At 39.6% G+C, this 12,292-nt stretch overlaps 1 protein-coding gene across 1 annotated transcript in view; it reads left to right on the top strand.

The window, feature by feature from the left end:
* The window catches only part of CPED1 (cadherin like and PC-esterase domain containing 1), a 459,182-nt gene that overhangs the window by 55,007 nt on the left and 391,883 nt on the right, over window positions 1-12,292 (top strand). Inside the window, exon 2 of the mRNA XM_082256067.1 lies at window positions 6,681-6,873. Coding sequence (XP_082112193.1) covers window positions 6,681-6,873 — 193 coding nt within the window. The remainder of the gene's footprint in view (window positions 1-6,680; window positions 6,874-12,292) is intronic.

The raw sequence follows: 12,292 nt of genomic DNA, 5'->3' as shown, positions 1-12,292 counted from the left end.
ATTCAACCAGCTGGTTGAATGAAAAAAAAAAAAATGACCCAATTTCCTCATCCACACATTCAATGTGGAAGGAGGAATCTTTCCTGCTGAGTCATTGTATTCTGCTAGCAGGGAGACTTCCCTGCTGTCAGAATATAGTAATCAGTGCTTCTGGCTACAGCCGGTGGCACTGATCGATCAGGAAAAAACAGACAGGCTGGTTGTAGAGAAGTCAATCAGTAGTTTGAGTTCTGCAACACCAGCCTATCAATACATGGACCAAAATTCAGTCGGCCCCTGCCGAACTGGCCAGATTTCGATCCATGTATGGCCGTTTAGACTAGGTCAAGGTTGTCTCTTATTAGTACTGTAGGTAATATTGAATAGTATACCGATAATTACTGCAGAGTATCTCATAGTTTAGAAATATGTAGTAACAGATAGTATCACCTGTGCCATTTTAGGATTAAAGAATAATTAAACCCAAGAACATAAATGTATTCTGTAGCAGCTTACCAGTCGCTGGATGTGGTGGCTGCACCAATTTTTCTTTTCTTCTAAGAATTTTTAGCAACAGAAATGATATGTTCTTGCCAGAAATTAGGTGCCCTTGTCAATTCATGTCTATTGAAAGCACAAATAATATTATTATTTCCTTCTGTAAACTTCTAATCCCCCCCCTCATTTAGTGGGGATGAATGAAGGAAGACATGATTAGGTTCAGTGACAGCCATGGATACAGAGAAGTGAGCGGTTTCACCCAGGAACACGGAGGGTTTTTAAGTTATGGTGACCTGGCCAAAATAAAGGAAAACACCCTGACGAATAGAAAACTAATGCATATAAAGACTGCTGGGCTGCATTATATTCCATTATTGTGTTTGGGTTTAGATACACTATAAAGTGGTATTAAACTGAAAAAACAATAAATGACTATATTGAAACTTACCATTCCTTAACCACTTGCCCACTGGGCACATATACCACCTTCCTAACCAGGCCAATTTTCAGCTTTCAGTGCTGTCACACTTTGAATGACAATTACTTAGTCATGCAACACTGTACCCATATACATTGTCTGTCCTCTTTTTCACACAAATAGAACTTTAGTTTGGTAGTATTTAATCACCACTGTGTTTTTTATTTTCTGCACTATAAACATAAAAAAGACCAAAAATGTTGTAAAAACAATTCATTTTTCTTTGTTTCTGTTATAAAATTTAGCAAATAAGTAATTTTTCTTCATAAATTTTGACTAAACTTTATACTGCTACATATCTTTGTTAAAAAAAACAAAACAAAATCAGTGTATAATATTTGCTCTTTGTTAAGGTTATAGTGTCTACAAGCTATGGTGCCAATTATTGAAAATTGTTCACACCTGATGTTCTGAATGACTGACTAATTACTTGAGACACTAACAAGCCAGGAAAGTACAAATACTCCCCCAAATTACTATTTTTTGGAAAGAAGACATTCCAAGGTATTTAGTAAGAGGCATGGTGAGTTTTTTTTTTTTAGTTGTACAGTAAACCCCCCTCCATTGCGGGGGTTACGTTCCGGACCCAGCCGCGAAAAGTGAAATTCCGCAAAATAGAAAAACCCTATTAAAATGCATTGTAGGCATGTTTATTTTACTGTCACTGTACGTGTAGAAGCATTTTAAGGTCTTTAAACACACTTTTAAAACAATAGAAACTCATTTAAACACATAAAAGATACTAAGAGACATAGCAAGAGCTATGGAAAACACAAAAATATTTCATTTTTAATGATTTATATAGTAAAATAACATTACAAAAAAAAATGCGAATTACCGGGACCGCAAAAACTGAACCGCGATGGAGCGGGGGATTACTGTAATATTTTCCCACAATTCTTTGCAAAATGAAGATTTTGTTTTCACAAAATTGTCATATTAACAGATTATTTCTCTCACATGGCATATGCATGCATACTTGCAACTACATCCCAAAACACATTCTGCTACTGCTCCTGAGTATGGCGATACCACATGTGTAAGAGTTTTTCACAGCCTGGCCACATACAGAGGCCCAACATGCAGGGAGCACTGTCAAAGCCCACAAAATGACCCCATTTTGGAAAGCAAACACCCCAATGTATATTCTATGAGGCATAATGAGTCTTTTGCACATGTCATTGTTTTTCGGAAATGAGGAAAGAAAATGAAAACGCATTTTTTACACATTTTTATGGCACTGACGGGCGCTAACGAGGATCCACAGATGGGGTGGCACTGATGTGGCACTAATGGGAACTGTAGTGGCACTGTGATGGCACTGATGTGGCACTGTGATGGCACTGTAGGGCACTGATGTGGCACTGTAATGGCACTGTGGGGGCTGATGTTGCACTGTGGGAACTGATATGGTACTGTAAAGCAGTGTTTCTCAACTCCGGTCCTCAGGGCACACTAACAGGCCAGATTTTAAGTATTACCTTGGGGAGATGCAGACTAGAATACTGCAATCACTGAGCAGCAAATGATATCACCTGTGATGTATTTCAGTTTTCTTACAAACCTGGCCTGTTAGTGTGCCCTGAGGACCGGAGTTGAGAAACACTGCTGTAAAGCACTGTGGGCACAATTAAGCAAGGGAAAAAATCAAGCAGCCTCATGCTGTGAGGAGAGGAGCTGAACGAGACATGACACAGGTTTGTTGACAGCGATTGCTCTGTCATTGGGCAGAGTGATCACCAGGTAGGGGTCACTGTCATTGGCCCTTTACCCCAATCCGTGATGCTGAGGACCCAGTGGTCATGGCCAGCGGTCATGGTCACTTCCAGATGGCAAGTGGTTAAGTGTAGTGGCTGCCTTAGTTTTTTTTTCTTTCTTATTTTCACCTGGTGATCTGCCCAGTAGCACACTTCTTGTCTTAGGGTGTCTCCACTCTGAATGAAGGAAATTTGGAAAGCAGCATTGTCAACCTGGGAAGAAGGTAGTGTTGGAGACACAAGCAGATTTAGATGAATAATTGCTTAGCATTAATAAATAAAAGCTGAGCATGCAGTGATCACATCTAAAAATTGATAAGCCACAATAAATTATTTTTTTTATTTTTGGGTTTAAACTATTACTTAAGTCAAATCTTTTTCTTTTGTTTTGGAAAAAGTGAAGATGGATTAGAACACCTGTCAGATTTTATTGCTGTCTGTTACACTGTTAGGGAGATTTACTCTCTCTATTTGTCATGTTAAGCCTTATCGCTGTACCCAGGTAATGGGCTACAGCAATATTAAGAAGGAGACATTGCCTTTTATGCTTCTCTCCCTCTACTACGATACTGATGCAATGCTGCACCACTCTCCTCCGGGCAGCAGGGGGAGTGCTAAAGCCAAGCAAGCTCATAGACTTTTATGCAGAGCACTGAGAATCCTGGGAGCTGTAGTTTGAGATGGCAGCCATATAACGGGGCCAATAGGCTCCTTACATTACAGATCCCAATAGTCACTGTGCAGTAGGATATTAGGTATTAGGTATGTACTGCTCCTAGCTTAAGGAGCACTTTGTTACTATATAAGTTTGATTTTATTGTATATTTCTTTGCTATGAGGAAGGCTTTAAGCCAAAATGCGTTAGCATCTTTCATGTTGCTACTGCTGTCAGTGCTGGAATAAATACTTGCAAAAAAGAAGCTTTTGTGTGCCGGCTTTCTTTAAACATTTAATGGTCTGGACATTTCAGCCTGAGCACCGACACTCAGCTCTCTATTCCTTGACAGTGGGGTGGAGCTAGGCTGAGTTGTTATATACATTTACCTTGCACCTGTACCTATGCTGCATGCAGTGCACCAACTCTCTTAATGGGCCTCAATAATATCTGGCAGAAGAACATCTCAAATTACTGCCACTCCTGTAATAATTATTCTGCAAGTACCCTTTGTTCGCCTGCCCCCCTCCTCCTCTACCATCCTCCTTTTCTTTTGGACAGTGCATACCCAGTCAGTTTAGGACTAACATTGCCACCATAAATACTCTTTGGCAGTAGAGTTCCAGAACTTAGTAGATTAAACTTTACTAATGCTCACTGGCTGCATTTGAGGTGGCATTGCTACTGTTTATGATGATCTGGATGCCAAATGTCATCTTATGTCTAGTCCTTACTGATAATTACTTTGTTTGCTAAATTGCGTTATTACCATTGGTAATTCATTTTATGCTTCCCTAGTTACAGACCATATTGAATGACAATATATTAGGTATGCCTTTACCTGGTTTGTTGCCTCCTTGATATAGCGCAACTGCTGGCTACTAAGTATTACCTTTATTGATTTCCTATAATATTATACGTTTGTACACTTAACTGGTGTGTTAGGGGGGCTTTGATTTTTTAGGAAAAGTTTGAGGCAAATAACAGAGTACCCATCCTAATCACAAAAAAAAATGTTTTTCCAATGGGGACACTAATTTTGCTGACCCTCATGACAACTAGAGATTCCTTCACTTTGGAGTTTCTTCCTTTCACTTCTTGTCCTATATCCAAACATTCACTTCACTTCCGGGACCTTCCATCACCTATGGCAGGTCACCTCCGCTTCCCGACTGGAGAGTTGCTTATGCACATAGATACTAGTACTGTAGTCATTGGCAACAGCAATATAACCTTCCCTGGTTTGCTCTCCTGCAGGTTAGTCATCTTTACTGCATCTTCTTTTGTAGAGCCATGGCCAAAAGTTATGAGAATAACACAAATAATAATTTTCACAACGTCTGCTGCCTCCATTTTTACGATGGCAAATATACTGCGGAATATTATGAAGAGTGATCAGATGAATTGCAATTTTATTGCAAATTTCCTCTTTGCCATGAAAATGAACTTAATCCCATTAAAAACATTTCCACTGCATTTGTGAAGAAGGCTTAAGGGCATTCAAGAAAGTTCAGGCAGCCCAGGACTGTCTCCTACAGTTAATTCAGCTGCAAGATCGGGGCACTAGAAGTGCAGAGCTTTCTCAGGAATGGCAGCAGGCAGGTGTGAGTGCATCTGCACACACAGTGAGGCAAAGACTTTTGGAGGATAGCCTGGTGTCAAGAAGGGCAGTAAAGAAGCCACTTCTCTTCAGGAAAAACATCAGAGACAGACTTATATTTTGCAAAAGGTACAGAGATTGGACTGCTGAGGACTGGAGTAAAGTCATTTTCTCTGATGAATCCCCTTTCTGATTGTTTGGGGCAGAAGAAAAGGTGAGCACTACCCTCAGTCCTGTGTCATGCCAATAATAAAGCATTCTGAAATCATTAATGTGTGAGGTTGCTTCTCAGCCAAGGGAGTGGGCTCACTCACAATTTCGCCTAAGAACCTAGCCATGAATAAAGAATGGTACAAAAACAGCCTCTGCTAGCAACTTCTCCAAAATATAAAAGAACCTTTTGGTGACAAACAATGTATTTTCCATCGTGATGGAGCACTTTGCCATAAGCAAAAAGTGATATCCGAGTGGCTTGGGGAACAAAATATTGAAATTTTGGGTCCATGTCCAGGAAACTCCCCAGACCCCAATCCCAATGAAAACTTGTGGTCAACCCTCAATAGGCGGGTGAACAAAAAAAAAAAAAAAAAACACAAATTCTGACAAATTCCAAGCATTGATTATGCAAGAATGGGCTGCCATCAGTCAGGATGGGATGTGGCCCAGAAGTTGATTGACAGCATGCCAGGGCACATTGCAGAGGTCTTGAAAAAGAAAGGTCAACACTGCAAGTATTGACTCTTTGCATATACTTAATGCAATTGTCAATTAAAGCCTTTGAAACTTTACTAGTAATTATACTTCGGTATACCATAGTAACATCTGACAAAAAGATCTAAAATACTGAAGCAACAGACTTTGTGAAAATTAATATTTGTGTGATTCTCAAAACTTTTAGCCACGGCTGTAGTGTTTTGTCCCTTGGTGTTAAGCATATTACCTGATACACCATAAATACATGCACCCCTTTACAGTTGTACTAAAGTGACTTTAGACCAGGCACCAGTGTGTAACAACAGAGTTCTTTTAATAAAGTTGTTGAAGTATAAATAAACAATTACAGCTTGACAGTTCATATAAATCATTCTTATCTTATGTGTGCCCCTTGATGCCCCTGCCCATTGAGGTGGTTATACCCTAGTTGAAAGTCTGCAGAGTCCTGTAAGTTCTTAGAAATAGCACAAGTCCATGTCTATGGAACCCCAACTGGGTTCCCGCCAAGGGGTGATATAAAGCAAGGTGGCAACCACATCCTAGCACAGCTTCTGTTCCCTTCCAATAGATAGAGCCCACACCTGGAGTTGGTTCCCTGCTTTTTATATGTTTGCTCCAGCAAAAGGAGCTATTCCCAAAAAAGCCTGGGAAAACCTGGTCAGCAGCTTTAACCTTTACTTTTCAGGGATTATCAGCTCAGTAGAGCAATACAATTTTAAACAGTGCACAGTTAAAAACATTAAGAAAAACAAAGATTACATAATACAGCAATCTCCTAGTAAAATGAGGTTCATGGCACGGGTTGGATCACATAAATAAAATCAGGCGGCTCAGTTTAAGTTTCATCAACTTTATTGTAATAGATAGGTAAGACCAGTTTTAATTAAAAATATAACCTAATATGGACTACACAATCTGTGCTTGACCTCCCATAGTGCACAATCTTGACATTGTCACAAATATATTATTATTATTACTTATTTATTTTTTCAACAGTATGAAGAAAATAAGAAGGAGAAATTGGTTTCCAGTGCTCAAAGAAGAGTCTTAATATATACATATGCCAAATTCAGTAATGAGGAATACACTCTATATAAAAGGATCCTGGCTCGCCTTGGGTACACAGTCCTACAGTTTGGAGACATTAAAAGCATAAAATCGTATGTTAAGTATGGACAACAGCCTCAGAGTAAGTATATTAAAAGGTTATAAAGAACTAGTATATTATATTTCACTTTCTTTGTCTATGATGTACACCGATTTGATTCCTAGATTGTGCCATGTCACTTAGCAATTTTTCTGGTATAGGTTTCTATTAGAATCACAGAATTAATTTTGCTGTACCTCCATTTTTTCAGACCAAAAATAATTGGGCACTGTGGGAACTGCTCTACTTTTATTCCTATTTTCTTTTTGTTACTCATTTTTCTGTGTATAGCCTGCTATGCTTGTGTGTCTGCTATGCATGTATGCCTGCTATTCCAGCTGAGCCATAATGTTTAACTGCTCAGAACGGTAAAGTAAGGCATTCCTTAAAAAAAAGATATCAAATAAAATTCAAAAATATATGCAATTTTTGTACTGTTGAGAATGAAAAGAAGATTTAAAACTTTGCCAGAATACAGCTCTTGATCCCTGCTATTCTGCAGAATAGATCTGCTTCTTACCAGAAGTACTCTGTTACAGATAAACTCTGAGCACCCAGGTATGTAAACATAACATAAACACCTATCCTAAAGGCTACCTTTTATTTTGTTTTTTGTTTTTTAATCAGCATAAGGGACAGTACCTTTAGTGAGAAGTGTCCCTTGTGCTGGTGGCTGCTGTCTTAGTTTAAATCGTCTCTCCTCTTCCCCCCTCCCTACCTTCACATACTCCTGTAGTAGCAATCTTTTGGTGGGATTAAATACAACTTGTGGACCTTTCATAAGCACTCATTTGTCCCCCTCTTCCATTAATAAAAGCTGTACTATATGTAGCACCCTCTAGTGTGCTATATGTAAATAGTTTAGTTGTTAGTGTAGGTAAATTGGTTTGGCTGAGAGCCAGGCCTAGGTTGTGAATCTGGGTCAGGGTTTAGTGACTCAGGGGCTGGATGACTGATCTGACTGCTCTTCTGGTGCCTTCCCCTGTTTTCTAGAACATTGGAGAATGTTCTAGATGTAGTGGGTGGAGGCTAGGAGGGGCTGTCATGCATATTTATGAGGACCCTGGTCAATCCCCCAGCAAAAAGGGCTGGCAGGGGGCAGCTCACCTTATAAATAAGTATGAGTCATGCCAGCAGGGGCAGTCCGCTGGAAGATAGAGATGGAGTGCTGAGGAGGCTGTTGATGGCCCTTGAGGGCACCCCTAGTCTGGGGGGGGGGGGTGACTTCAGGCCTGGGGCTTGGGTGCTGGGAGGATCCCCCAACACACATGGAGGAAGCCTTTCTTGGAGGCACAGGAGCAAGTGAGAGGACAACAGGAACAGGTCAGTACGTCTGGGAGATCTCCTGAGATTCAGTCGGGTGGGCTGGTAGGTGTCAGTTGGGAGAGCTGTGGGAAGAAGTTAGCCTGGAGGGGCAGCTGCAGCCAGGCAGGTTGGCAGTACCTGAAGAGGTGGTGCTGGAATGAGTGACCACAAAGAGGATGTGCTTGGAAAGTGTGAGCTGTGTCACCCAATCTGTTCTTCAAGTATAGGGACTGCGAGTCCCTGCCTATAATGGGCCTTGGCTTCAAAACCATTACAGGGTGACATAGCTGGGTTCTGCAAGAAAGTGTGTGCTGGAGGAAGAAGTAAAGCTGTATACAGAGACTGTATATAGGACTGTATCTAGGAAGAGTTGTCCCTGAAGTTTGTTCTGAAGTCGAATGGACATCCCATAATCTCCCATTCCTATCTAAGTTTATTGCCCTCAATAAACAAACAAAAAAAAAACAAAGTCATGAACTGTTCTCTGACTTTGCATGCCTGGAAATTCAGTGTGCCTGGTTGTGCAGGGTGGGGGATCCCATTCTACTTGCACCTTCTTAGGGGGTGTGCTACATTTAGCTTCCATAAATGAAAAGCACTCTATGAATGGAGCATTGGGTGGTTGAATGAAAGATCTACCTCCTCCACTCATAGATTGTTTTTACTGATGGAAGCTATAGTACAGCTTCTATGATTAGAGGAGGGGGGGGCAGAAAGGGCAGGAATACTCAGCTAACAAGTTCTTATGGCAGGTCCAGCGGCTGTAATAACACCTGCAGCACCTAAAGATTATCCCTGTGGGGGTTGGAGGGACAGAGGGTGGAATATTTCAACTAAGAAAGCTTGGATTTAATTATAAACATGCTTTAATCATATTTTCCAGAAGAGCATTCTACTAAACAGAATTTACAGAGGTTTAGGACAGGGGCCACTTAATATCTGTGAATAATCATGTAACAACAAGTAAATACATGGAGAATGGGAACCTTCCTTGTGGCTTTCACAGCTCAAAGGTCGGTATTCCTCCCCTCACAGACACTTAAATGTATCAGCAATCCCCAATACCCCTACCCCAGTAGAACAGCCATTAGCTACCCCATTTATAACTGGGGTGGGGGAATTTCGTTTTTATATAGGAGCAACCATTATCATGCCATGCTTCCAATAGTCCGGTCTCCCTTTTCTTGTAGATCAAGGAGCCTTCATACCAATACTAGATTCTTTAATAGATAAATAAATGGAAAAAACCATGATGGTTGTACCATCTTGCTTTCTAATTACTGATAGATTTCAATTGGTGTCTTGGCTTTCCTTGCCTTTTTACATCTCAGATTTTTCATGTGTTAAATACTTTTTCCCTGTGCCATTCCATTGTATTACACCTAACTTAATTTCTTTGTTTTGGTTTCTTTGGTCACCTGACAAGTCACGGTAGGTCGCTTGCCATTGAATAGTACAGGACCCGTTCTAATAGGAGCGACACAAGTCGCTCCGACTTAGAAAAAGGGTCCTGTACTACTTTGGGGCGACCTGGAGGCGACTTGCATTGACTTCTATTATATGAAGTCCGTGCAAGTCGCGCCGAGGTCGCGGTGCACTCTGTGCACCGCGACTTCACAGGTCGCCCCACAAAATACTGTCGCGGCAGTGTGAATGGGCTGTAAGACAACTTAGTCCAATTAACATGGAATGTGTAAACACTGATTGTCCAAGAGCAGGATGGGATGTGTAAAAGTGTTTTGGTGCCATCTTGTCTCAGTTACAGTACATAACCCCACTGTTGGTGTCAGGAAGCCTGAATAGGTGTTAGTTCCTGATTTTACATATCTAAATGTGTAAATTATTGTCATATTGCCAGTCAAACAGTAATATATGTTGGAAAGCTAACTCATCCAGTGTCTTCCTGGGAAATGTAATTGATACACTGCAAAATCTCACAAGATTTCTGGCAAAGGATTTTTTTTTTCTTTACTTAGATTATGTCTAATGTAACATGGGTAAGGGGATGGGTTTTCTCTTCCCTTTTTAAAAAGACTGTTGGGAGGAGAGTGCTGTAGAAAAGAGAAGTGGGAAAATTCTTGGAAAGAAATGCCTGTAAGGAAGAGTTTTTATGTGAAGTCTTTTTACAACCCTTTGCATGGTAACATTATTTATTTGTAATGGTCTGGAGAAAGGTCTGCTGTTATACATTTATTTATTTATAAAAGGTGCATCTCATAAAATTAGAATATCATCAAAAAGTTATATTAATTCAATTAAATTCAAAAAGTGAAACTCTATATTTTATATAGATGCAATACACATAGAGTGATATATTTCAAGCATTTGTATCTATTAATTTTAAAGATTATGGCTTACAACTAGTGAAAACCCAAAACTCAGTATCTCAGAAAATTAGAATATTACATAAGACCAATAAAAAAAAAAAGGATTTTCAAAACAGAAATGTTGGATCACTGAAAAGTATATCCATGTACAATATAGTATGCACTCAATACTTGGTCGGGGCTCCTTTTAAATTAATTACTGCATCAGTGTATCGTGGCATGAAGGCGATCAACCTGTGACACTGCTGAGGTGTTATGGAAGCCCAGGTTGCTTTGATAGCGGCCTCCAGCTTGTCTGCATTGTTGAGTCTGGTGTCTCTCATCTTCCTCTTGACAATACCCCACAGATTCTCTATGGGGTTTAGGTCAGATGAGATTGCTGGCCAATCAAGCAGAGTGATAACATGATCATTAAACCAGGTATTGCCAGTTTTGGCAGTGTGGGCAGGTGCAAAGTCCTGCTGGAAAATGAAATGAGCATCTCCATAAAGCTGGTCAGCAGAAGGAAGCATGAAGTGCTCTAGAATTTCCTGGTAGAGGGCTGTGCTGACTTGATTAAACAAAGTGGACCAACACCAGCAGATGACATGGCTCCCCAAATCATCGCGGACTATGGAATATTTTGCCCACAATCTGGAGGAAGAGTGGAGAGGCATATAATGAATCCAAGTTGCATGAGGTCCAGTGTGAAGTTTCCACAGTCTGTGATGATTTATTTCAAGAAATGCTTGAAATATTTCACTCTGTGTTTAACACATCTATATAAAAATATACTAGTTTCACTTTTTGAATTGAATTACTGAAATAAATTAACTTTTTATTGATATTCTAATTTTCTAATGAGATGAACCTGTATAGCACTGTCATTTTAAACAGCTGTTTACACAAATATATTGTACATTCAAAACAGTCCCTGCCCTCAAGGAGCTTACAATCTAAGGTCCCTAACAATTCATACATACATATACTAGGGCCAATTTAGACAGGAGCCAATTAACTTACCTATGCAGTATATAGTAAAGTAGCAGACAAAGTAAGGTTTGAATGTTTCCAATGTTAAATATACTATAACAAGTTACATAATACAAAGCTGAACATCAGTCATGTATTATGCTCTGAATTCTGTCTGAAGCATTTGTTATCTTTTCTGTTTCTTATGAGAGTGCTATTTTTGAATCAGTTTGGATTGGACAGATGCCAGTTGTCTTAGTGAGGACTTATAAGGAAAGTAGCTGAAACTTCCATTAACCTTTCTGTTTTCTTAGCCTTTACAAAACTTCAATATTTTTTCACATGAATATATGAAATATATTTCCTTTGTAAATCTTAAGAATGTTCTCTACGCCCTATTTCTTCTTGAAAAAAAGTTTTCTTCAACTATTGTTGAATCTCTTTGCAGTTACACATAAAGAAGTTGTATGTATAATCTAAACACCCTGGAAGAAAATGGTTTGCTATATACTATAATCTTTTTGATCGAAAGCAGACTTCTCACTCAAGCTATTTTTGGATGGCTACAATTTTTAAAGGCTTTAAACAAAATAAAATTCAAGGGATATACAGCACTAAAAAAATTTAACTGTGATGTCAATACATTCTGGAAAGCTGAATTACCAGTCTCTGCAATTAATTTTCTGTTCATCTGCTTATAAAGCTTTCATAACAGGCCTCACCCTACTATGCAGTTATCCCTAAAGGAGATGTTCAGAATTTAGCAGGAAGAATGAAGCAAGGGGCTGTATTTACTAAAGGCAAATATGTTCACTTTGCAAGGGACTTTCCTCTTAGTTTAGTTAACGAGGGAAGTTCTTCTGACTTCCATCTTCAGA

Source organism: Pelophylax lessonae (genome assembly GCF_965119305.1).
Source record: "Pelophylax lessonae genome assembly, chromosome: 4".
Classification (NCBI taxonomy): domain Eukaryota; kingdom Metazoa; phylum Chordata; class Amphibia; order Anura; family Ranidae; genus Pelophylax; species Pelophylax lessonae.
The sequence above is the reverse complement of the archived record's forward strand: the minus strand, read 5'-3'. Positions and strand labels throughout refer to the sequence as shown.